Source organism: Melanerpes formicivorus, unplaced genomic scaffold (assembly GCF_026170545.1).
Source record: "Melanerpes formicivorus ecotype bairdi unplaced genomic scaffold, bMelFor1.0.p_v2 SCAF_21, whole genome shotgun sequence".
Lineage (NCBI taxonomy): Eukaryota > Metazoa > Chordata > Aves > Piciformes > Picidae > Melanerpes > Melanerpes formicivorus.
Window position 1 is genome coordinate 834,969 of NW_027142373.1, and position 25,623 is coordinate 860,591.

The following is a 25,623-nucleotide window of genomic DNA, read 5'->3' on the forward strand; positions in this document are numbered from 1 at the left end:
AGCAAGCTCAGGCATTCAGGGCAGTGCCGCCTGGGGCCCCTGGGCCTGGCAGGCGCAGGCAGGGGACCTGTCTCACATCCTGCACAGAGATGTTTGCTGCAGCTCTCTCAGGGCCGGGGCAGGAGGCAGCCTGGCTGAGGCAGGACATGCAGCCAGCTGCCTCAGCTCTGCATTGCTGGCCTGGGTTACACAGGAGCTCAGAGCAGAAAGGGCTGGAGCGTGCTGGAGCAGTGCCCGTGGGGTGAGGGCTCTGCTTAAAGGGCTTCACTGTACACTCACAAAATCATCCAAGCTGGACCAGAGCCCACAACCGATGCACCAGGTGAACACAGACAGGTCAATGCTGTCAGTGCAAGACTGGCAACAACAAGAGGTAGGAGCAAAAGGAGGGAGCCTGCAGCTCCTGCCCTGAGCACAGGGCAGCCCAGCAGCACTGCATGGAGACTTCTCTAAGGGCTGGGTTTAAGCCACAGCAGCTCCCAGCCCTCTCTCACAAGGACACTTTCCTGGCACTTTCTGAAAAGCAACCAGCAGCCAGCAGCCAGTGCAAAGCAGAGGAGTGCAGGGACACGGTGCCAGCAGCCTTTCCTGCCCATCCCAGCAGAGCTGGTCCCAAAAGAGAGGGGCTGTGGGCTGATGCCCAGGGGCTATCAATGGGGACAGCATCGCCCTAGCAAGGGCACCGCTACGCAGCTGCGGTGCTCTGACAGAACCAGCGAAGGCAGGAGGGGTCCGCAGCCTCCTGGCACCCGGGGCCACCCAAAGCCACCCAGGAGCTCCCACAGGGCACTGCTGCCCCCCGATGGCACCGGGCGAGAAGCACAGCCCGGCCCCGGCCCTGCGCAGATGGGTGCTGGGGGTCATTGCCACACAGAGAGCACTTCCAGCTGGCAGTGAGCTGCTTGCCCCTGTGACTGGGAGCAGTGAGTGGCCACTGTGTGGACAGCACCTCCAGAACAGAACTGCTCCTGATGGGCAACTCTGTCATCTCCTCCTTGCCTGCCAAACGTTGCAGAGTGCACCAGGAATGCCACCTTGTGCCCATGCACACCTGTGGGCTCAGAACCAAAATTACATGGCAGAGCTGCAGCTTGCTGGGCTTGCAGGCATCACCTCCACTGTCTTGGGCCACGGTGCTGCTCTCTCTGGAGTGTTCCTTCTCAATGCCCTCTTTGTGCTTCCAAACCTTGCTTTGGCTCTGAGGTCTGCCCTGCAGTGCATCCCACCGAGCAGACACAATGTTGTCCGTGTCCTCCTTCCCTCTCCAGGGATCACTCCAAATTATATTTATCTTGCTGAAATTCTTGGGAAGGCCTTTGAGAGCTGTCAGAGCAGGCACCCTGGACGTGCTAGTTGCTTTCTTCCATGATTGGATTTAGCCTGTGAAGAGGATCCTACTGACGGCAGCAGCACGCAGGCTGATGACTTTTGTTATGGTAATGCTCTGGTGATGGCTGCGTGCCTCCAGCCTATCCCGCTTGCATATGGATGATCTCTGCCACCCACTGCCGCTCCCCACTGCAGTTTCCCGGGGGAGGGTTGTTCCTTCAGCCCCAGGAGTAGCATCCCCCTGAGAAAGTGCTGATCTGCTCCCAGGGCTGCTGGGCTTTAGGTAACTTGCGTGTAAAACACTTCTTGTTGGTCTCCAAGAGCATTGGCCACTCCGAGTGCTAGCTGGGCTTGAGCCTTCCTAATGCTCCTTCTGCATGACCTAACTAAATCCCTGTACCTTCGTGAGCAGCCTGCCCCTTCTCCCAAAGCTGGACAGCTCTCCTCTTTTTCCCAAGCCCCAGCAGAAGCTCCCTGGTCAGCCAGCCCGGGCATTTTCCCTGGCACACGTGCTCTGTGTCTCCTTTCAGAGAACAGCCCAGCATTCCCGGAGCCCTTTGTCCCTGAGGGAGCAGGGAGCCTTCTGGGGACAGGTTGAGGGATCTGGAATTGTTTAGCCTGAAGAAAAAGCTAAGAGGAGACCTCATTTCTCTCTGCAGCTTACTGAAAGGAGGTTGGGGTGAAGCTGGAGTTGGCCTCTTCTCCCAAGTAACTAATGTCAGGAAAAGAGGAAATGGCCTGAAATTGTGCCAGGGGAGGGTTAGGTTGAAGATTAGGAAAAGTTTCTTTGCTGAAAGAGTGGTCAGGGATTGGAGCAGGCTGCCAGGGGTGATGGTGGAGTCCCCATCCCTGGAGGAGTTCAAAACACGAGCAGATGTGGCACTTCAGGACATGGAGGCGCTGGGCAGTGTCACAGTTGGAAGGGAGAGCTTTAACCTAGTGCCTGCAGAGACTGGAAATAAATTACCATTGGATGTAAAAGAAAAGTAATGTGAAGGTCTATAGAAGTCATTGGACTGATAATGGGGACAGAGAGCAGAGGCACAAACAGTTCTTGCTCTTTTTTCTTCTTGTGTCACTTCTGCTTGCAACTTTCCTCTCTCTCTCTCTCTCTCTCCATGGCCTTGCCAGGGGCTCTCTGTTGTGACTACTGTGTGAGGTGAGGGGGAGGAGGGAGGGAGTGGGGAGGAGGTGAATGGTCCCCCCGGAGCTGTCCAGGGGGGGGGTCTGAGGAATTTCTGTGTTGTTTATGAATTGTAACTATCTCCCTATTGTACATCTGTTGTGTGTTTAGCACATACTCGTTGCATTTCACATCTCCAGATTGTAGGTTGCTTGTAAATAGAGCTTCATTTGCTTCCATACCAAACTGAGCTGCTCTGGTGATTTTATTTTGGGGGGTAATTTTCCAAATTAGGTGGAAGGTAGTTCCAACCCACCACAGGTAGAAGGTTGGATTTGATGATCTTACAGGGCTTAATGTTCTGTGATTCACCCTGATGAGTCTGTAGGCAGAAATAGGTGCCATCCCTGAAGGGCAGCAGTGGGCACTGCTGGAGAGCACTGCTGGAGGGCACTGGATCACCCTGGGTGCCACCTCTGTGAGCCATCCCTCTTCTTTCTGCTGCTCACCTGGGCTGCAGGCTTTGTGTCACTGTAGATGGCCCTGTGCCGCCAAAGCAGTGCCTGAAGGAAGGCTCTGGCCACTCTTTTGCCTCTGAGGAACTGCTGCTCCAAACACTGAATAAATTCCCCAACCCACAACCACTGAGCAATTTTTCCTTGCAGCTAAGCTTTCCTTTGTCCACGGGGATGAGCAGACCTGGAGCTGGGAGATGGAGATTCACAGCGTGGGTTGGCTTTGCAAACAGCTCTGCCTGGTGAGGATGAGTGTGTATAGAGTGGGCAGCTCTCTAGAGTGGGCTCCTTCCTCCCCCGTGGGTCAGTCAATGCCTGCAGTGAAATCTCATGACCCAGAGATTCTCTTCTTGTGGAATTAACATTTTTATTGGTTTTCCCCTGCAAGCCCCTCGCAAGTCCCAGGGCACAAAAGGATCTAGAGAAGAGGCTTGGTGCTTTTCAGACAGACAATGTCTTGTGTAAATTTTCAGGCCCGAAATTTACACAACAAAGCAGAGCCACCTTCTGCAGCCTCTGTTTGGCCTCTGCAGAGCTGACACTGGCAAGACTGAACAGAAGAGAAAGAAAAAGAGCTCTTCTCTCAGCCGAGAGTGCCATTATCCTTCAAAGGCAAGGAGGAGTGTGGGATTTATCACGGCAAACACCAGCCTGAAATGAGCACTCTGAGCGCAGCTCCTCCAGGAGAACAGCCTCTGCACCTCAGCTGCAGCCAGGCTGCAGCCAGACAGCTCTGGAGTCACTCCGGATCTGCAGCAACCACGAATCCAGTGCAGCCAAGGTCTGGATTCTCAGAGTAACCTTCTGTCAGGAGACAAGACAATCCCATTTAAAGTGCTGCTTCTCTTTGTTAAAGTCTATTTTCATCCCTTGACAGTGGTCTGCTTACTTGGTGGCCCTAAGAGAAACCTGCAGTGCTGTGGTGGGTGGAAATCACCCCCCAAAATAAAACTGCCAGACGAGCTCAGCTGAAGCTATATCTACAAGCACACCACAACCTAGAAATATGGAATGCAGTGAGTGTGTACAAAATACACAATATTGACACACATCTACAATTCATGAACAACACAAGAAGCCCCCTGGACAAAACATCCTGGTCTCCAAACTGGTGACACATGGGTTTGATGGGTGACCACTAGATGGATAAGGAACTGGCTTGATGGCCGCACCCAAAGAGTGGCTGTCAATGGCTCCATGTCCCAGTGGAGGCCAGTGACAAGCGGAGTCCCTCAGGGATCAGTCCTGGGACCTGTCTTATTCAACATCTTTGTGGGTGACATGGACAGTGGCATTGAGTGCACCCTCAGCAAGTTTGCTGATGACACCAAGCTGTGTGGTGCAGCAGACACGCTGGAGGGAAGGGAGGCCATCCAGAGGGACCTTGACAGGCTGGAGAGGTGGGCACAAGCCAACCTCATGAGGTTCAATAAGAGCAAGTCAGGGTCCTGCATCTGGGTCGAGGCAATCCCAGGCACAAATACAGGCTGGGCAGTAACTGGCTGGAAGGCAGCCCTGAGGAGAGAGACTTGGGGGTGCTGGTGGAGGAGAAGCTCAACATGAGCTCTCAGTGTGCACTTGCAGCTCGCAAAGCCAATCAGATCCTGGGCTGCATCAGGAGAAGTGTGGCTAGCTGGTTGAGGGAGGTGATCCTCCCCCTCTACTCAGCCCTGGTGAGACCCCACCTGGAGTACTGTGTCCAGTTCTGGAGCCCCTATTGCAAGAGGGATGTGGAGGTGCTGGAAGGTGTCCAGAGAAGGGCCACAGGGATGATCAGAGGGCTGGAGCACCTCTCCTATGAGAACAGACTGAAGGAGTTGGGGCTGTTCAGTCTGCAGAAGAGAAGGCTCAGAGGCTCAGAGGTGACCTAATTGTGGCCTTCCAGTATCTGAAGGGGGCCTACAGGAAGGCTGGGGAGCGACTTCTCAGGATCTCAGGTAGTGATAGGACTAGGGGGAATGGAATGAAGCTGGAGGTGGGGAGATTCAGGCTAGATGTGAGGAGGAGGTTCTTCACCATGAGAGTGGTGAAGCACTGGAATGGGTTGTCTAGGGAGGTGGTCGAGGCCCCGTCCCTGGAGGTGTTTAAGCCCAGTCTGGATGAGGCTCTGGCCAGGCTGATCTAGTGTGGGGTGTCCCTGCCCATGGCAGGGGGGTTGGAACTAGATGATCCTTGTGGTCCCTTCCAACCCTGAATGATACTATGATACTATGAAAACCAGGGGCTGACCAACAGCTTCCTCTTCCCCCCCCCCCCTTCCCCCCTGTACACAGGACAAAGGGCAAAAGGAGAAAAGCAGAGAGTAGCTTATTAGTACTTAGCCATAACACAGAACACAGCCAAGGGCAGCACCAGCCAAGCAAAAGCAGCAGCCGGTGTCTGATAGAGCAAAGAAACCAAGAGTTAGTTTCCACAACTATCTTTATGTTAGTTATCAGACCAAAGGGATTATTTAGACCTTATTATTATTTCCCCTTTCACATCCAATGGTGATTTATTTACATTCTATCACTTTCTCTCAAGATCTGTGGAAAATTTTCCTAGGCACAGCCTGAAGCTACCACAAGTAGCCTGGAGAAGAGGAGGCTCAGGGGAGACCTTATTGCTCTCTACAACTACCTGAAGGGTGGTTGTAGCCAGGAGGGGGTTGGTCTCTTCCCAGGCACCCAGCACCAAAACAAGAGGACACAGTCTCAAGCTGTGCCAGGGGAAGTTTAGGCTTGAGGTGAGGAGAAAGTTCTTCACAGAGAGAGTTGTTCACCGTTGGGATGTGCTGCCCAGGGAGGTGATGGAGTCACCGTCCCTGGAGGTGTTCAGGAGGGGATTGGACTTGGCACTTGGTGCCATGGTTTAGTAGTCATGAGGTCTTGGGTGACAGGTTGGACTTGATCTTTGAGGTCTTTTCCAACCTTGTTGATTCTATGATTCTATAAGTACAGACTAGCTGCTCCCACAGCCCGGCAGCACCCTGGCTTCGCTTTACTCCCATTCACTAAATGAAGCCTCTCCGAGCAGGGGGGAGCATGAGGGTTATTCCCCTCAGCACTGCTGAAGCTGACAAGCAAGTTCCAGTTCTTAATGTTTAAACAGACTTAGGAATGGTGTTTCACCAAAACCTCTGCCCTCTGGATGGGCATTTTCTGCACTGTATTTCAGATTGGTTTCTGTCACCAACAAGGCAGTCCAGGAACTGCCTGTGCTCTCTTGGGCACTGCTGGGGCCACACCTGGAGTACTGGGGTCAGGTCTGGGCCCCTCAAGAAGGACACTGAGGTACTGGAGCAGGTCCAGAGAAGGGCAACAAAGCTGGGGAAGGGTCTGGAGAACAGGGATAGGGAGGAGCAGCTGAAGGAGCTGGGGGTGTTCAGCCTGGAGAAGAGGAGGCTGAGGGGAGACCTCATTGCTCTCTACAGCTCCCTGAAGGGAGGCTGCCCTGAGCTGGAGGTTGGGCTCTGCTCCCTGGGATCAGGTGACAGAAGAGCAAATGACCTGAAATTGTGCCAGGGAAGGGTTAGGATGGAGATGAGGAAAAAGATTCTTTGCTGCAAGAGCAGTCAGGGATTGGAACAGGCTGCCCAGGGAGGTGGTGCAGTCCCCATCCGTGGAGGTGTTCCAGAAACCTGTGGCCATGGCATTTGGGGTCACAGAGGTGTTGGATTGATGGTTGGGTTTGATGATCTTGGAGGCCCTTTCCAACCAAAGCAATTCTATGAACAGATGATTCTAAATGCTTTTATTTGTTGGCTGCCACAATTTTAAGTCCAGATATGATTCCCTCCAGTGATGGCATTAAGAAAGCACCTCCAAGTTAGCTCATTATATATTTTAAGCAGAAATTAAAACAGGAAAGGAAAAAATTATGTTCCAGCCTTGATTAAGATTAGTTGCATGACCAAGCAAATTACACAACTGATTATTCAAATTAAATTGCTCGAAGCAGGCATTTCCCCAGGATGTGTGTCAGGTTTTGAGGTGCAATTTCAAGCAGTGTTGCATGGAAACAATCTCATAATTGCCTTTGACAGCTCTATAAGAATGGACAGATAAAGTTTAATAGCAGATTGCTGTGCCTGCCCTACTCCTAAACACTTAGCCATTACTCTCCCACTGCTTTATTGCCTCATTAGAAACCCTGTGCCTTTCAGAAAGGCTAAAGGACTTGGTGCCTTTCAGAGGCACTACAGCAGGGCTGATCCAGCAAAGCCCCGAACACCAGCTGCCTGTTTTGCCTTGCACTCACCCAAGCACAGGTTAAGAGCAGATCTATTCTATGGCCAGCACATAAAGGGTTGGCTACCAGGAGGATGGAGATTCCTTTTTCACAAGGAGTCCTATGGAGAATTCAAGGGCTGATGGGGACAAGTTACTGCTGGGGACATTCCCATTGGACTCCAGAAGGAAATGATTGTCCATGAGAGCAGGCAGAGACTGGAATCATCTCCCAATGGAAGCAGTGGAGTCCCCTGCACTGGGCAGTTTCAGGCTCAGCTTGCCAGGGTTCTAGGCCAGCTCATTTCAGCTCATTTAGGCTGGACACTAGGAAAAGCCTTTCCACAGAAAGGGTGGTCAGGCACTGGTGGTGCAGTTGACATCCCTGGACGTGTTTAAAAGCCATCTAGATCTGGTGCTAGGGCCGTGGTGTGGTGACAGGCTTGGTGCGGTGCGCCAATGGCCAGGACGGAGGATCCCAGAGCTCCTTTCTGGCCTGGGTGATTCTGTGATCCTGTGCGATTTCAACTCCACCATCACCTAGAAAGCTTGGACCAGATGGTGCTTGGGGTGCCTTCCAACCTGGCATTCTGTGATCCTGTGAAGCCAGGCTTGGCTCTCTGCGGGTCTGCAGCGCCAGCTTCCCCTGCTGCCCTCGGGTGGTTCCTGGCATCTGGCCACAGGATGAGGTGGATCAGGAAGCCTCCTGTCCCACCCAGCTGAAGAATCGTCGTTGCGCCCCGGCAGGGACACAGGGGAGGGCGCAGCTTTCCCTGCCCACGCGCAGGTACTGAACCCGCACGCACGGAGCCTCCCGCCAGGGCCGGCCGCGGGCGGGGCCGCACGCAGACAGCTCTGCCCGGGACGGGCGCGGGCGGGGCGCGCGCCTCGTTGCCACGGCAGCCGCGGGCACCCCGCCCCTGGAGCGCGCAGGCGCCGGGGCCGCGCCCGGGGCGTGCGCGGGGCTCCGTCACACGGCCGCGCATGCGCGGAGCCGGCGCGTCTCTGTCAGCTGGGCCCGGCGGCGCTGCGCTCCCTGCTTCCGCCCCAACCATGTCGTACGGACCGCTGGACCCCTACCGCCCCGGGCCGCCGGCCCCGCCGCGGGACTTCGGCAGCATCATCCAGACATGCAGCGCCAACGTGCAGCGCATCGCGCAGTACAGTGAGTGCGCCCGGGCCCGGGGGGGAGCCGGGCGGCCCGGCCCGGCAGCGCCCCGCCGGGGCGGCTCTGCTCGGGGTCCCGCGGGAGCCGCCGTTCCCCGGGGCCGGCGGAGCCTCCGTCAGGGCGGTGCCGGGCGGGGGGAGCCGCAGAGCCCCGCACCGTGAGCTGCCGGCAGCGGAGCCCCCTCCGCCGTACCCGGTCCCTGGCAGCTCGTCCGCCGCCTTGGCTTTGCTGCGGGGTTCGCGCCGCCGTGGCCGAGCTGCGCGTTTCCAGCGGCCGCCCCTGGCTTGCGACCCTCCTGTGGCCCGCCTTGCGGGGCCGGCAGCGGGCGCTGAGGCGGCAGCGGGCAGCGCAGGCTGTCGCGGTTGTCCCGCAGCGGTGCGCAGGGCGCGGGGGAAGCCGCACGGCAGCTGCCGGCGCGGAGCTGCCCCTGCCCTCCTCGCTGCTGCCCTTGCGCAGGGAAGCCTTCAGCCGGACAGGCTGCCCTGAAGGCAGGGGGCTTGCGGGTTCCTGGTCGTGTGGCTGTGGTTGGAGAAAGTGATCGGTGTGTCATCAGCTAATCGTTTGAAGTCCTTGTATTGATCGCCGAAACACTGCTTACTTCCAGAAGAGGCTTTGATTCCACCCTCGGTGCTAAGAAAGGCCTCAGTTGTCCCGATCCGCAGGGGTTGTAGGGCAAAGTCAGTGGAACTCATTGGTTCTTCCTGAAGGTGTTGACGTACCCAATTCAGTTGCACAAAGCTATCAGCACAGCTGGAGCTGCTGTGGTCGTTTCCTTGTAGGACAGGCACAGCTGCTAGCTGAGTTGCTTCTGAGCTCACCAAAGCACCCAGGAGCTGTCTGGGCTTTCCCCTTTTTTTCTCTACACCCTGCCTCCCTCCCGTGGCACTGCTGTGAGCTTCCCCTTCGACGTAGTTCAGCTTCTCTTCCTCACAGGGCAAGCTTCCACCGTCTCATGACCAGCAGCCACCCTCTCTGGGCACACTGACATTCATACATGAAACAAACAGCCTTAGAGATTGTATCAGGGTGGGTGGGAACAGGCAGAACATCTGACTGAACGTTCTGGTCATTAACTTTATTACACTTATAAAAGCTTGCCATTGAAGCCTGGGAGCAGAGATACCGAAGGTTTAAGCCTCTCCTTATTTCTCCTTTCATTCCTTACCCAGCAAACAGTAGAGACCACTGACTGTCATTGGCTGCTCTTGGGAAAGTGTAGTTAGCATTTCTCACCAAATGAACAGAGAATGGGTGACCTGAGCTGGCAGAGCTGGTGCTTGCCAGGCTGCTAGATTACCTAAGCATCTGGAGCAGAGATTGAAATGGTTTAGGTAATCTTGAGTGTAAAATAGACACTGTGGGGAAGGCTTTACAGCCTAAAACTGAAGGGGTTTGGAAACTGAAAGGTGCTGGCTGAGGGAGCTCTCTGTGCCATGTCAGCACTCACTATGCAGAGAATCAAGTCAGGAGCTCCTTTGGCCTCCCAGACACTTTGCTCTGATTCTGTGTAGCCTCTCTGCACTGCTGCTGGCTGAGGTAAACTGAAGCATAGCAAGCTGCTGGACCTGGCTCAGAGCAGAACAGGAAGCACAGAGCTGGCACAGGAGTGGGACTCATGAACAATTTTCTCCCAGTGGAGGAAGAAATAGATCATACAATATCTGGACATTAGAGCTCTTTGATATCCACACACGAGGTGTACTTCATGTGGCTTTTGTCTCTTGGACTTGACTGTGAACTCTTCTGACCTTCCTGTGGCTGACAGAGCTGTCAGGTACCTGCAGCCTTGCCTGCTAAAGCCATGTTCAGCTGAGTGTAGCAGCTGCTCCTTGCTGCTTAGGAGCCTGGAATTCTCAGAGTTGTGCTGGATGCAAAGGCAGACTCATTGCCTAATTACTGACACATCATATTGCAGCCTTAGCCAAGTTGCCCTTGCTCTAAACCACTGGGCATTAAAGGAAGGGCCTGTTGGAGGAATCTCATGTTTCTCCAGAAACACAGTGAGGGACCTGAAGTGGCCTGCTCCAGGCTGAAAGCAGCACCAGTGGGATGGCTGTCACTGAACTGGAAGGAGCTCTTCACAGAATGGGAGGGGTTGGAAGGGACCCCTGGAGATTGAGTCCAATGACCCTGATAAGGCAGAGTCACCTAGGGTGGCTCACCCAGGAACACATCCAGGCAGCTTTTGAATGTCTTCAGAGAAGGAGACTGCACTACCTCTCTGGGCAGCCTGCTCCAGGCTCCAGTACCCTCACAGGGACAAAGTTTTCCCTTCTGTTCCCCTGGCACCTCCTCTTCTCCAGCTTGCCCCCAGTGCCCCTTGTGCTGTCCTTGGACATCCCTGAGCAGAGCCTGGCTCCAGCCCTGCACATCTTGATCCCCAGCAATGAGGGCAGCCCTCAGGCTCCTCTGCTCCAAGCCCCAGCTCCCTCAGCCAGTCCTCACAGGGAGATGTTCCACTGCCTGCAGCAGCTTTGTGGCTCTGCACTGGACTCTCTCAAGCAGTTCCCTGAGGTCCTTTTTGAACTGAGGGGCCCAGAACTGCACACAGTATTCCAGATGCAGCCACACCAGGGCAGAGTAGCTCTTGCTAAAGGGATATCTCAACTCAGTTCAGCTGCCTCCAGAGCTGTATTAAGCTGATCCTTCTAGATCTTGTCTCAATGCTTGGTGGGACAACATTTGATTTCCTGATTGATTGGAGCCAGGCAACCATTGTGCTGCTGCCATGAGCACCCAGTGTCTCCAGCAATGGCAGCAGTTGTGCAGCTGCAGAATGAAGTGGCTCAGCTTGTTGTATCTGTCCCAAAATAATCTGAGGTAGAGAAAGTGGGGAGAGAAGATTGGTTTGTGTGCCAGGTGGGTTAGCAGTTTGAGATGATTCTCTGTGTGCTTGCATGTTCAGCAGTGCCTACAGGGGGAAATGGGGAAAACACAGGGAGAAAGAGGACTGGAGTAGCTCTCCTCACTACAGCCTGATTGCAGATCAATGCAAGGTAATCATGAAGGGTAATTTGCTGTCTGCTCTTCTTGAAGGATTGTTTGTGCTGGATTTTATTATGCAACACAGCATAACAAAGTTCTTGTGCAGCACTGACAGCCTAAAACACAGAACTAGCAGAATCAACCAGGGAATCATAGAATTGTCAGGGTTGGAAGGGACCTCAAGGATCAGCCAGCTCCAAGCCCCCTGCCATGGCCAGGGACACCTCACACTACAGCAGGTTGCTCACAGCCACATCCACCCTGACCTTCCAAACCTCCAGGGATGAGGCTTCCACCACCTCCCTGGGCAACCTGTGCCGGTCTCTCACCATCCTCATGGGCAACAACTTCTTCCTAACATCCAGTTAGAATCTACCCACTTCTAGTTTTGCTCCATCCCCCCCAGTTCTGTCACTCCCTGACACCCTCAAAAGTCCCTCCCCAGCTTTCTTGGAGCCCCCTTCAGATACTGGAAGGCCACAATTAGGTCTCCTCAGAGCCATCTCTTCTCCAGACTGAACAATCCCAACTCTCTCAGCCTGTGCTCATAGCAGAGCAGCTCCAGCCCTCTGCTCATCCTTGTGGCCTTTCTCTGGACCCCTTCCAGCACCTCCAGATCCTCCCTGGAACAGAGGCTCCAGAACTGGACACAGAGCTCCAGGTGGGGTCGGAGCAGAGGGGGAGAATCCCCTCCCTGGCCCTGCTGGCTGTGCTTCTCTTGCTGCAGCCCAGGCTCTGCTTGGCTCTCTGGGCTGCAAGTGCTGACTGTTGGCTCCTGTTGAGCTTCTCATCCCCCAGCACCCCCAAGGCCTTTTCTGCAGGGCTGCTCTCCAGCCAGTCCCTGCCCAGCCTATAGCAGTGCCTGGGATTGCCCTGACCCAGCTGCAGGACCTTGCACTTTGCCTTGTTGAACCTCATGAGGTTGTCCTGGGCTCATCTCTCCAGCCTGTCAAGGTCCTTAATCTGGATGGCATCCCTTCCCTCCAGTCTGTATCTGCTGCACCAGGTGTGTTAGTTGGTCTGAAAAGGATGAGGATGAAGAGCTTTTAGGTCCATGCACTCATCCCTGGGGGGTGTATCACTGTCACTTCTTCATCTGAGGGCTGCTCTGTTGGGCTGGATTGTGGCTAAATGGGGATGTTTAAAAAACCAGTTTGCATTTAAAGCAAGGAATGGGAGTGAGGAAAGGATGTGACTTGACAGCTTCAGTCAAGTCAAACATTGAGACAAATTCTTGGGGAAAGCTGGAGGAATGAAACCCACTAGAACTTGTCTTCCTAACTCATCTTTTTATCTTCAGCTGCTCAGATAAAGAATTTGATGATCCAGCTGGGAACCAAGCAGGATTCCAGCAAGCTCCAGGAGAACTTGTAAGTATTAACTGAGCTAATATTTGTGTGTTTCATTTTTATCTGCATCCTGAGAGGACCTTGCTTTGGAGATGCTTGATGAGCTACATTTGATACAGTCCTACTGATCAGAAATGGCTGGCTGCATTAAGCCAGTTACTGGATGAATGAAGGTGTTTCTGCAGGACTCTGGAGAAGCCATTCAGAGCTACAGGAATGGTTAGAGAATCTTTAGCTTACTTGCAAAGGGGTCAGAGGACATCAGGCATGCATCAGCTGGACTCTGAGAAGTAGCTATTGTAGCTCCACTTGTGACTTGCAACACACCTGTGCCACAGGAGACATTTGGCCCTCTTGTAAGAGCAATAAGCAAAACCAGCCAGGAAGCCCAATAAATGATGAGGGAGTAGCTTGTGGGACAGGTGGATTTAGGCACTAGAAAGATTAGCCAGCCCATGTGCAGCCAAAATGCCACATGTCATCTCAGAAGGAGAATGTGGCTGTGGGGAAGACATAGTCCAAACTGAGCCCTCGAGAGGCTGAGCAGGCAGGCTGTGTCTGGGCATCTTTCACAGCCTTGGGATGCACAAACAGCAAGGTGGAGTAGAGTCATTTGTAGAGTCATTAAAGAAAACCTGTAAGTAAGTTCTGCCTGCATCTCCTGAGGAGAATCTCTGGATCTGCAACTTGCCCAGCTTTAGAACAGCTGAGTTTGGGGAAGTTGATGGCTGGTGCTGGTAATCACCTTACAGTAGAAGGGTGAGATCAGGTGAGATGATCAGATTGGAGCCTGGCTGGTGGAGAGAAGAGTTTGCCTGAGCTGCTCAGTTCCCTGGATCTGTATTTAATCTATAGATTAAGGAACTAAACACTAATCAAATAGCCTTCCAGTTAATTGTGTTGTAGAAGTGGCCCTGCTCTTTAGGGCTAGAGTGGTTGTGCTCCACAAACAGTCAGCTGCCATAAAGCTTAACACCAAAATGTGAGGTGGAGTTATTCAGCTCTCACTGCAGCTCAGCTTCCCCAGCCTGAGCACTCTGTGTACCTACTGGGCTGCTGAGCTTCACTTAAGCATCTTGCATCCCCTGAGTGGCACAGGGCCTGGCCCTTGGTTCAGTGCTTTGTGCCTTCCTGGTTTGCAGTCCTAGACTGCAAAATAAAACTCCAGGCTCTGTTCTCAGTGGAGCCCTGGCAGTCTGTCTAATCAGCTGCACCTCTGATGATGTCTGTGCATGAAGTTCAGTGCCAGGAATGTCTGCAGTGTGGTGCTGGTGAAGGTGCTGCTGCACTGCATCCTTTGCAACCACAGCTTTGAGTTGCAATGTTGCTGGAAAACATGAAGGCTCAAGGGGAAGCCTTGCACTTCCCAAAGCAGGAGCTGGATCTTTCCTCCCTCTGACCATTAATTAGTATCTCTGAGTCTCTGTATCTGTATCAAATGGGCATTTAACCAATGGAGTTGGCAGTTCTCAAGTGAGCAGTTTACCAACTGGCTCAGGAAGAGTTCACACTAAAAGCCGATGCTGCTCACCGAGTGAAGTTCTCTCTTCCTTGAGTTTCTCTCTCTTATCTTTTAAAACCTCCTGGTTAGCAGGGAGCACAGGACTTTGAACCCCTTCTTAAAGTGTAGTCCAGAGTCCAGTTGATGGTAAAAGCTAAATGTGCCTCTCTATTCCATTAGAGGGAAAACCTCAGCAGAATGATGGAGAGGGTCCAGAGGAGGGCCAGGAAAATGATCCAGGGGGCTGGAGCAGCTCTGCTGTAAAGACAGGCTGAGGGAGCTGGGGTTGTTCAGCCTGGAGAAGAGGAGGCTTCAGGGAGACCTTAGAGCAACCTTCCAGTACCTGAAGGGTTACAAGAAGGCTGCAGAGGGACTGTTCCCAAAGGCCAGCAGGGACAGGATGAGGGACAGTGGTTTGAAATGAGAGCAGAGCAGACTGAGATTGGATGTGAGCAGTAAGTTCTGTACCAGGAGAGTGGTGGAACACTGCAACAGGTTGCCCAGGGAGGAGTTTGCCCCCCCCCCCGCCCATCCCTGGTGATATTCAAGGTGAGGCTCAACAGGGCTCTGGGTAACCTGGTCTAGTGGAGGATGTCCCTGCTGACTGCAGGGATTGGACTGGATGAGCTTTGGAGGTCCCTTCCAACCCAGAGCATTCTGTGATAAACTGTGGGCCATCTCAGCCCCCCTGCATGGTCACTGTGTTGGAAGGGGACATGCTCAGAGTCCGCATTGCAGGTAGAAGCTTTTGTTCCTGTGTTTGCCCTTTCAGACAGCAGCTCCAGCACTCTGCAAACCGCCTGGCCAAGGAGACCAATGAGTATCTCAAGGAGCTGGGGTCTCTGCCACTTCCTCTCTCTGCTTCTGAACAGGTAGGCACACAGGATCTGCACAAATTTTCACAGCACTCAGTTCATGAAACTAGCTTAGACCACAGCCTCAGAGAGAGAGAGCAGCCTTCTGCAGAGCTGTTGGAGGACGGACACTGGATGCATTCTGACTGCTTGTGACACTAGGAAAACAACATTTCCTGGAGGCAAAGAGGTACAAAACTTCATCACATGAGAGTAGGCAGCCATAAATGTTTGGGGAGGTTGGAGGATGCAGTGCTGCTTTTCTGAGTAAATCACCTTTAATATTTAATAAGGCATGAGAGGGGATTCTGCCCCTGGACTCTGCTCTGCTGAGACCTCACCTCCAGTCCTGCCTCCAGTTCTGGTGTCCTCAGCAGAAGGACACAGAGCTATGGAGTGAGTCCAAAGGAGGCCACAAAGATGATCCAAGGGCTGGAGCAGCTCTGCTGTGAGGCCAGGCTGAGGGAGCTGGGAGTGTGCAGCCTGAAGAGGAGATGACTCATGGGGGACCTCAGAGCTGCCTGCCAGTACCTGAAGGGATCCTGCAGGAAAGCTGCAGAGGGACTTTTCCTGAGGTTGTCTGGAGACAGGACAAGGGGGAGTGGTTTGAAGCTGAGGCAGAGCAGGGTTAGACTGGAGCTGAGGAAGAAGTTCTTCATGTGAGGGTAATGAGACTCTGGCACAGGCTGCCCAGGGAGGCTGTGGATGCCTCCTGCCTGGAGGTGTTCAAGGCTGGGTTGGATGAGGCCCTGAGCAGCTGAGTCTGGCTGGGAGGTGTCCCTGCCTATGGTGAGGAGGTTGATGAGCTCTGGGGTCCCTTCCAACCTGAGCCACTCTGTGACTGTTTAATAATCATTTTAAACACAGTGATTTTTCAGCAGTGTTATTAACACAGTGCCCTGGGGCAGCTTTTAGGATAACTCCCAGCCAACTGCACATCAGTGTGAAATGAGAGCACCCCAAACAGCTTCCCCTTGCATGGGATTGATCAGCAGCAGGGAAACAGCTGACTCACCTGACTCACAGTGAAAATACAGTGAGGCAGAGCTTCTGACTTTGGCTCTTGCCAAACAGCCTCTTGAGTTCTCCCTTCCTATGGAAAAATGAAGGGACAGTCCTCTGCTGCTGGCATTTCCTTGCTCTGCTTCCAGTCAGTGCCACAGGCCTGATGTCTCTCAGTCTGGGGCTGCTGCTGGGATGTGGGTCAGCAGATGTTGTCCCAGGCTAATTGTGGGGTTGGAGGTTTATGTGCCAGTTGCAAGCATGGCCACGTTTTGCCTGTTTGTTCTGCAAATATCTTTCAGTTAATCTCCCTCTGGTGATCAAAATCCTGTCATGTGCATCTCACTGAGTGCTGCAGGGATGGGCAGTGGAGGCTGCTGGAGCAGTCCAGGCAATCAGCAGCAGCTGGCAGAAGGATTATTGCTGCTGGGTGGCTCAGATGGAGGCTGCAGTGTGATGGAGGCTGCTGTCGTGGTTTAGGGCAGAAGAAATTAATTGCCAACATTTATTTCCTTGGAATTGCTGAGGCCTTGATTGAAACTCCTTGAAGGATTGCAGAAGTGGCAAGCCTGCAGTTTGAGGCAGCTGTTGGGAACACCTTTAATAGAAAACATAAAAGCTGAGCTGTGTCCAGCTCAGGGCCCCCCAGCACAAGGACATGGAACTGTTGGAGAGGGTCCAGAAGAGGCCACAAGGATCATCAGAGGACTGTGGGGACAGACTGGGAGAGTTGGGGCTGATCAGCCTGGAGAAGAGAAGGCTCCAGGGAGACTTCAGAGCAGCCTTCCAGTACCTGACAGGGATCCAGGAGAGCTGGGGAGGGACTTGTGACAAGGGCTGGGAGTGCCAGGATGAGGGGCAGTGGCTTTGAGCTGGGAGAGGGGAGATTGAGACTGGAGATGAGGAAGAAATTCTTTAGAGTGAGGCTGGGGAGACACTGGCACAGGTTGCCCAGGGAAGCTGTGGCTGTCCCCTCCCTGGAGGTGTTCAAGGCCAAGCTGGATGAGACCTTGAGCAACCTGGGCTGGTGTGAGGTGTCCCTGCCCATGGCAGAGGGTTGGCACTGGATGAGCTTTAAGATCCCTTCCAAGCTAAACCATTCCATGCTTCTATGTGAGCACCCCAGGGCCAGGGTTTTTCACAACTTCTTGTTTCCCCTATCTGGGATGTCAGCACTCCAGAGAGCTGCTCTGTGGAGGCTAAGTAAGTTGATACTGTACCATGGGGAGAAAAGATGAACTGCAGTGGTTATCAGCACTAAGGATGTTCTCTGGCCAAATAACAGCAGGCTTGTAGTGTGGCATGGCTGGGAGAGACAGCTCGTGGCAGTGGCTCATGGGTGTTGGCATCAGTCCTGGAGCTGTGGGCTTCCTATGATTGGCAGAAAGTTAAAGGTTGTCTTAGCAGGGCATGAGGAAGTTAAGTAGCTCCAGATTGGCTAAGTAAAGACATTGTAGTAGGCAAAAGGTACATAATTAAATGTGGCAGGCTCCTGGGCCATGATTTGAGTGAAAGCAATGATCCAGCAGAGCTCTCAACTTCACACTTAGACCTGGACTAAAATTAGAGGAACCTCACTGCCCCCAAAGTGTTCTGCAGCAGGCAAGGCACAGAGCACACAGGAGAAAGAATTCAAACAGGCTGGGGGTTTGTTCTCCCAGGCACCCCAGAAGATCCCTGGAGTGGCAGCACTCACTGTTGTGGTTACCAGGAAGGGTCTGGCAGTGACCCTGCCGGGAATGGCCACATCTGAGCTCTGGGTTTTGTTCCTGCAGCGCCAGCAGAGGCTTCAGAAGGAGCGTTTGATGAACGACTTCTCCACAGCCCTGAACAACTTCCAGGCAGTCCAGAGGAGAGTGTCAGAGAAGGAAAAGGAGACTGTGGCAAGGGCCAGAGCTGGCTCCCGTATCTCTGTGAGTACTGAGACCAAAGCTGCTGCTGCTGGAGAGAACTGGGAGGTTTGGAGAGATCTTGTGCCTCCCTGCCAACCTCACAGCTCTGTGCTGACACCTTCCTGAGGGCAGATGAGGTGTGGGGGTGTCAGTCCCCTTGCAGATGTTGTAAGCAGGCACTGACTTTGGTGTGCTCCTTGGGAATATTAGTAGAGGGGGTCCAGAGGAAGGCCACAAAAAACATCAGGGGTTGGAGAACCTCTGCTACAAAGAGAGGCTGAGGGAGCTGGGGGTGTTCAGCCTGGAGAAGAGAAGACTCCAGGGAGACCTTAGAGCAGCCTTGCAGTGCCTGAAGGAGGCTACAAGAAAGATGGAGAGAGACTGTTGACAAAGGCCTGCAGGGACAGGATGGGGACAATGCCTTCAGACTAGAACAGATTTAGATTGGATGTGAGGAGCAAGTTCTGCACCATGAGAGTGGTGGAAGACTGGAACAGGTTACCCAGGGAGATGGTTGAGGCTCCATCCCTGGAGATACTCAAGGTGAGGCTGAAGAGGCTCTGGGCAACCTGATCTAGTGGAGAATGTCTCTGCTGAGCACAGGGGGTTGGACTGGATGAGCTTCGGAGGTCCCTTCCAACCCAGATCATTCTGTGGCTGTGAACCTGGTAGTTGCAAATGTTGTGAGGATGAGATGGGAAGTCCAAGTATAGCTACTCACAAAGTGCTGCAGGCTGCCCTTTGCTTGACATCAGCCCTGGACTATGAAATGGAAGAGATCATTTGGAAGCTGCCCACACCTTAAACTGCATCTCAAATCTCACCCTGGGTTTCTTTAGTTTCTTGCTGCCAATACCTCCAGTGTATGTTCAAACCTTCTCCTCCTTCTGTTGGATTTTGACAAAGCCCTAAGAATTTGTAATGAAAAGGCCATTTTTGTCCCCTTGCCTTGGGGCTTTGTATTAAGCAACCATTCAGAACTGCTCCAAGGGAACACATTGATCTGTTGGGTATCACTGAGAACCTTTTGCTGTCTGTTGAGAAAAGAAATGCCAAACAATGACAGCAGAGCTGAGTAAACAGAGCAGGTGCTTTGATTGCTCTGACTTGCAGAGACAGTCTGAATCTAAAACTTGCACCTAAAGATTGATGTAGATCTAAATTAACCTAATTTAAATCTGGAAGTTGAAGTGCCAGTGGCTTTCTCAAAGATCTCTCTGGACAGACATGCTTTACCCTGCCTGGTGAGACTGCATATGGAATCTTGTGTGCAGTTCTGGGCCCCTCAGGTCAAAAAGGACCTCAGGGAACTGCTTGAGAGAGTCCAGTGCAGAGCCACAAAGCTGCTGCAGGCAGTGGAACATCTCCCTGTGAGGCCAGGCTGAGGGAGCTGGGGCTGGGAGCAGAGGAGCCTGAGGGCTGCCCTCATTGCTGGGGATGAAGATGTGCAGGGCTGGAGCCAGGTTCTGCTCAGGGATGTCCAAGGACAGCACAAGGGGCACTGGAGGCAAGCTGGGGCAGAGGAGGTGCCATGGGAACAGAAAGGAAAACTTTGTCCCTGTGAGGGTGCTGGAGCCTGGAGCAGGCTGCCCAGAGAGGTTGTGCAGTCTCCTCCTCTGCAGACTTTCCAGACCCACCTGGATGTGTTCCTGTGTGCCCTGCCCTGGGTGATCCTGCCCTGGCAGGGGGATTGGAGTTGATCTGTAGAGGTCCCTTCCAACCTCTCCCATTCTGTGATTCAAGATTCTCCTGTTGCTTTGGGGAGGGGCCCTGACACTCATCAAGGCTAATAAGTGATTTCTGTCTTGCAGGCTGATGAGCGGTTCAGAGAAGAGCAGCTTGTGTCCTTTGATAGGTAACTGTGCCTTCTGCTCCTGATCTTCTGCTTTTAACTCTCTGTCACTGGAGATTTTGTGGTGAGAGATGTTATGGTAAATTGGGCAAGGCTCTGCTAGTGGAATGCAAAGCAGAAGGATTTGAAATGCAGTTGTTACAGTGCTTTCAATATGCAGTGTAAACAAAGAACTGCCTGGGACAGAGTTTTATCCTCCTGAATGTGGGTTGGCTGCCCTGAGGAGAAGAGCAGAGTCCCTAGAGTGTGGCAGTTAGAGCTCCTCACTTTCTGGACTATGAGCACAAGATCAGCAGACAGGGTTTCTCTCACTGTGACTCCTTCCACAAAGAGCCACTGTCATGGGTTTGGGTGTTCTCCAGCAGCCCTCTTGGAGCTGTTAGAGTAGTGGATGAAGCTGCCTAGAACTGAGAGGTCCTGGATGTGTGCACTGGCAAACTAGTCCTGGAGCATGCACAGAACAGAGCACTTCTCTCACCTGCCAGAGCAGTAACTGTGTGCCTGCAGAGCTGACAGGCTTGGAAAGTGCTCAGCAGCTGCATGGGGTGGGGAGAGAACTCAAGGCACTGCAGGAGTGTCTCTGACCCCTGTCTCACTTTGTGCTGTTGGAGAAAACTGGAATTAAATCTGTCAGCACTGTCTGTATAAATCCTTCAGCTTTCTAAACCAGGAGACCTGGCTCACACACCCAGCAAACTGCACCTCAGCAGGGCAGCTCTTGGTGTGCAGCTCATTCAGTAGCCCATGGCCAGGTGGACTGCCCAGGGAGGTGGCTGAGTCACCAACCCTGGATGTGTTCAAAGGTGGTTTGGATGTGGTGCTTGGGGACTTTGTAGAGTAGGGTCAATGGTTGGAGCTGATGATCCCAAGGGTCTTTTCCAACCTGGATGTTTCTGTGATTCTGTGATACACAGATGCTGTGATGAGTGTCACTGCAAGGGGAACCAGACAGGTACCTGTTCATGCAGAGGCTCCTAGCTTGGTGAGAGACAGTGACACACAACAGCTGCTCTGCACTCAAAGGTGTGCTACGTGCCAGAAAGTTCTCCCTTAGATACTTGAAACCCTGCTGTCACCCTGCAGCTGGATTGAGCATGGTCAGCTGTCTCTGAGCTACTACTCCTGGGGTTTATTTTCATTCCCTTTGGCACCTTCAGACTTTAAGACTTGCTATGTGCTGTTGTGTACCTAACACTGGAATGTTGCAGTGCTTCCCAGCACACCTCTGTGCTGAGAAGGAGATGCTGCCCTTGAAGAACTTTATATGCTGAACATTGTAGGTACATAGAGGTGTTGGAGGTGCTGCCTCCACTGTAACTGCTGTAACTGGTGCCAGCTTATCAGGAGAGAGGGAGCCTGGCATGCAGAGCTATTTGTATTTTAAGATCTCTTTTGGTGTGTGAGGTCCTTGCTAGACCAATGAGTTCAAAGACTATAACCCTTTAATCTCCAAAGTCCAAATAGCAGCTGAGACTCTTTGAATGCAGAATCTTTCATTCTGGTCCTGTTGTGCTTGCAGCCTGCTCTCTGTCAAGACTTTCACTTTGATTTCTCCTGGTTTAGGGGATGGTGACAGAGGAGGAAGGTACAAGGACTTAAAAAAAAATACACAGAAGTTAGAACTGAAGTCAGAAGGCTTCCTCTGTGGTGCTGCAGATAACTCTCACCTCCTAGACCTGTGCACCTAACTCAGTGCTTTCCAGCCTCTTCATTTGTCCTGACCCATCCCTTTGTTTCACATGTTCCAGTTTGTAGCTTGTCACAAACCAGCCCCTGCCTCTGTATGCAGCTGCAGGGCCAGGAGCCTGGGGGGTGTCTTGTAGAAAACTTCTCAGCTTGAACTCACTGGCACTTTGCTGTAAATGGAGGGGGGAAATAGCTGTGCTCAGAGAAAGACTCCAACTTCCTTTCCATCTCTTTGCAGCAGTGAAGATTGGAATCAAATGCAGTCTCAGGACGAAGATGTGGCAATAACTGAACAGGACCTTGAACTCATTAAAGAAAGAGAAACAGCAATCAGGCAATTAGAGGTGACCAGTAGATCCTGCACAGTTTGGCAGTATTGGGAGATAATCCAAAGAAGTCTTGCAGTGCTAACTAATGGGATGGGCTGAGGAGCTCTGAAGGTGGAGGAATAGAGTTCCTTGTAGAGAGGACTGATACCAGGATCAGTCTCCTTGCTCCTGTTGAGGGACACTAGGTACATTTTCCTTTGGTGCTGACTGGTGGTCCTTCAGAGATGGCAGGAGGGACTCAAGTTCTGATGTTCATCTCAATCCCAGATTGTTAATTGCTGGTGCCAGGAAACAGATATTCCATAGCAGGAATACTGTAGGCTCCTGTGTTAAGCCCAGGTTCCACAGATGGTAGCATCAAGGAACCTTGCTCAGTGAATGGTGGTGTCTGGCCTTGGCAATGCTCAGAAGAGGAACTGAGAATGAAGATCAGAGAAATTGTACCTAATGTTTGTTGTAACTTCTTAAACTGTTGTCTTCAGGCAGACATTTTGGATGTCAATCAGATATTTAAGGATTTAGCCATGATGATTCATGACCAAGGAGATATGATTGGTAAGTGCCTTGGGACTTCTTGTTTGCTCCCTGTTTTGCCCACATAGATTAATTTCCCCAGGGTTTTGGCTCAAAAGCATTGCATTGCTGATTGGTTTCATTTTCAGGCACTTGAAGCTCTGAAATGTGTTGTAATGAGTTCTCTTCTTTTTTTTTCCATAGATAGCATAGAGGCCAATGTGGAAAGTGCAGAAGTCCACGTGGAAAGAGCCAGTGAGCAGTTACAGAGAGCTGCCTATTATCAGGTAAATTCTGTCTGCTGGGACTGTTGAGCAGCAATGGAACAGACAGGATAAGACACAGAGTGGGGACTGCAGCACACCAAACATTTTTGATGACAGCTCCTGCAAGCTGGCACTCACTCAGAACTGTGCTGCAAGGAGTAAGAAAGCACTTGAGTCAGAAATGCAGCACTGGCATGAGCCTGCTGCTGCAGAGGATGTGTCTGCTCCTCTGTGTAGGGGTGCTCAGCAAGTTCAGTGCTCAGCTGTCCTTGCTGTTCTCAGGAGTCAGAACAATTGAACAGGAGCAAACTCTCCTGTTTTCTCCATCTTGTAAACATCAGCCAAGGCCCTGATGCACAGAAATCCTTGCCCAGACTCAAGAAGCTGCCAGTGACTGGGATTTGCAGCACCCTTCTTTCTAACTCCTAGGTTTCTATCCTGTCATCCCTGTCCCATCAAACCTCTTGCAGTAGTTCTCACTGCTGCTTCAGTCTCCCTTGTGTAGGATATTCAATGTGTTCTGTGGGTTCCTTTCATCATTGCTGCCCCTGTAGGTCCAAGTTGTGTGAGGGGATAAGGGTCCTGCTTCAGTCAGTGCCACACAGAGTCTCACTGCTGGGGCTTGAGGCTGCCACACAAGATTGAAACTCAAACTCCCAAGCTGTTCAGTGGCAATGAAACTCTGTGCTGTTGAACACAAAGGGGGAAAAGCTTTTACTCTCTGGCAGCATTTAGTTAGCAGTTTTCTCCCTCTCTATAGCTTCCTTTAGAAAGCTTTGAGGTGTGTTACAAATCCCAGTCTGGGAGCTTTGGATGTGTTTTTCTGGATGGAGAAGAAAGTGGTTCTAGAGAGTTATCCTCACATACTTAGATATCAGGTTAAAACCATTTGGGGTGTGTGGATAGACTGGAGTTTTCCTGTGATGAATTAAGTGATCCAAGCTGTCCAATGCAAGTAGAGTAACTGCACAGTAAATCATTTAGGCTGTGGAAATGCAACACACCAGCCCCAAGTGGCTGTGGGGAGATTGTATCAGAGAACTGCTCAGCAGTTGTATTACTTACCTGGAAGATCTAAACAGAGATGTGTGGCCTTCCTCTGAAGCCATGCTGGTGTCCCTTGGGATGACAAGCTTGTGGTAGGTGTTCCCAGGTGCTCTTTTTTTGTGGCCAGCTTGACATCAAGCTTGTTCCTTAAGGGGAGCAGAGCTTGTCACGTTTTGACTTAACTGCACCTCTTAGACCATTGTGCTCCTGAAACTAAAAACATTCAGCAGTTTAAGGAACATGCAGAAGTGCTCAGCCCACACTGGCTGCTTCTCTTGGACAAGCACAGCTACCAGGTGCTCTGGTTTGCTGAATCAGTGACATTGAGTGGAGGATTTGCTTTTCCTTGTCATCTGCTCCTGCTGTCAGTGGCTTTTTGTCTTCTTTTCTTAGAAGAAATCCCGTAAGAAGATCTGTATCCTGATTCTTGGCCTTACTGTGGCCTGTGTAATCATAGGACTCATTATCTGGATGTCATCATCAAAATGAACTCTCCAGGTGGATCCTAGTCTCATTGCTGAGATTCCCTTCCCTCAGAGCGAACAGGCTGACCAGGCTGGGAAATGAATTGAGAGAGCACAAGCTGGAACTACTCCTAGTAATAGATATTAGCAACTAATGTGCAGATAACTAGTGTTTGGAATTAGTGAACCATGGAGACAGTATTTATCAGTTTCTATACAAATTATCTTGTTTTATGTAACAGAGATCTATCTCGTGGGTTTGCTTTCTGTACTGTACTATTCCCTGTCCCCCCAGTTGTATGCTGAAGTGTGATCAGTAAGTGGAGCTGTCTTGGTTTTGACAAGTGGCAACCCTGTAGCATTTCCTGTGTGTGGGGTAGCTTTGGTGGACTGGAATGAGAATGACCTTCAAAGAGGGCACAACAGCGATGCACATTACCTTGGTCCAGCAGTTTCTCTTAGAGTCTCCAGTACCTGCCCCATGGTTTTATTAGTTTCCAAGTGGTTGTGGTCATCAATTCTCTTGAAGAGGAAGATGTCACTGCAGGTGTGAATGGCAAGGAGAAGCATGCATGGCACACAGCTGGAACCACTGTGTGCTGCTCAGTGTAGCCTTGTGGTGTTTCTTTTCTCAGCATGGTTTGGGTGGTGGTTTGTTTTTTTTTCCCCCCCACCCCCAAAATTCCACATTTGAGGACAGGATGTTCTGAGAGTTACAATCTAACAATGCAACTTCCTTAGCGACCTTAGCTGGTTGTTTATTATTGGACCTTCCCATGCTGACTCTCAAGCACTAGAAATACAAAGTTTAGCTGCACTCTCCTAGTTGTTTGCAGAAACTTCCAGGGAGAAAAGTCACACAAAGGTAAGGAAGTGGGCCCCAAAGTTTGTCAGCTAGCAAGATAGATGACTGGTAGATGAAATCTTGCTTCTGAAGAAGTACTCTTGAAGCTCACCTGTAGTGTGCCAGTAAGTATTATGTGTGGCTTGTGAACATCTGGCATTTCCCATTCTTTATGAAACAAGGTGCAGCAGCTGGCTGAGTGAAGTGCTGGGTTTTGCAGGCTGAGGACGAGTGTGCAAGCAGAAGAGGGCTGGTTCCAGCTGTCTTGCCAGTAGAGCTGGTCTGAAGGTAGCAGCCACTCCCCGCTCTGATATAGCTCTGAACTGACATCCACTGAGGGAACAGAGATCTGTCCAAAGCCCAACTGAGTGTGGTAAATGCAGCATACTGACCCATTTTGTATTTAATCCTTATTCCATGTCTCCTGTGTAATACAGTAAATGTGAAGCTGGGGAGGGAGGTGTTCTCCCACTTGCACAGTGGTTTGCACTATTGCGCCATCATTCCATCTAACAACCATCAATAAACACTTTCAAAAGCCTGTCTCAGAGCTTCCTCCTCTTGCAGTTTAGACACTGGCCCAGGACTGCTTGCAGTGCTCTCTGTAAGCTGGGCTGACTTTGGATCAGCAACAGCAGTGCTTCCTCCAGCTTTAATGCTGTGGTCCCTGCTTCTTACAGAGTGAAACGAGCTGGA

The 25,623-nt window shown here is 51.9% G+C and overlaps 1 protein-coding gene across 1 annotated transcript; it reads left to right on the forward strand.

Moving 5' to 3' along the window:
- The first annotated feature begins 8,163 nt into the window (after positions 1 to 8,163).
- STX12 (syntaxin 12) lies at positions 8,164 to 25,472 on the forward strand. The gene is made up of 9 exons (XM_068150924.1): positions 8,164 to 8,340; positions 12,629 to 12,698; positions 14,951 to 15,050; positions 17,810 to 17,947; positions 19,738 to 19,781; positions 21,703 to 21,808; positions 22,276 to 22,348; positions 22,511 to 22,593; positions 24,013 to 25,472. Exons 1-9 carry the CDS (start codon positions 8,229 to 8,231, stop codon positions 24,106 to 24,108), a joined length of 822 nt encoding a protein of 273 aa, XP_068007025.1. The 5' UTR covers positions 8,164 to 8,228; the 3' UTR covers positions 24,109 to 25,472.
- The last annotated feature ends 151 nt before the right edge of the window (positions 25,473 to 25,623 follow it).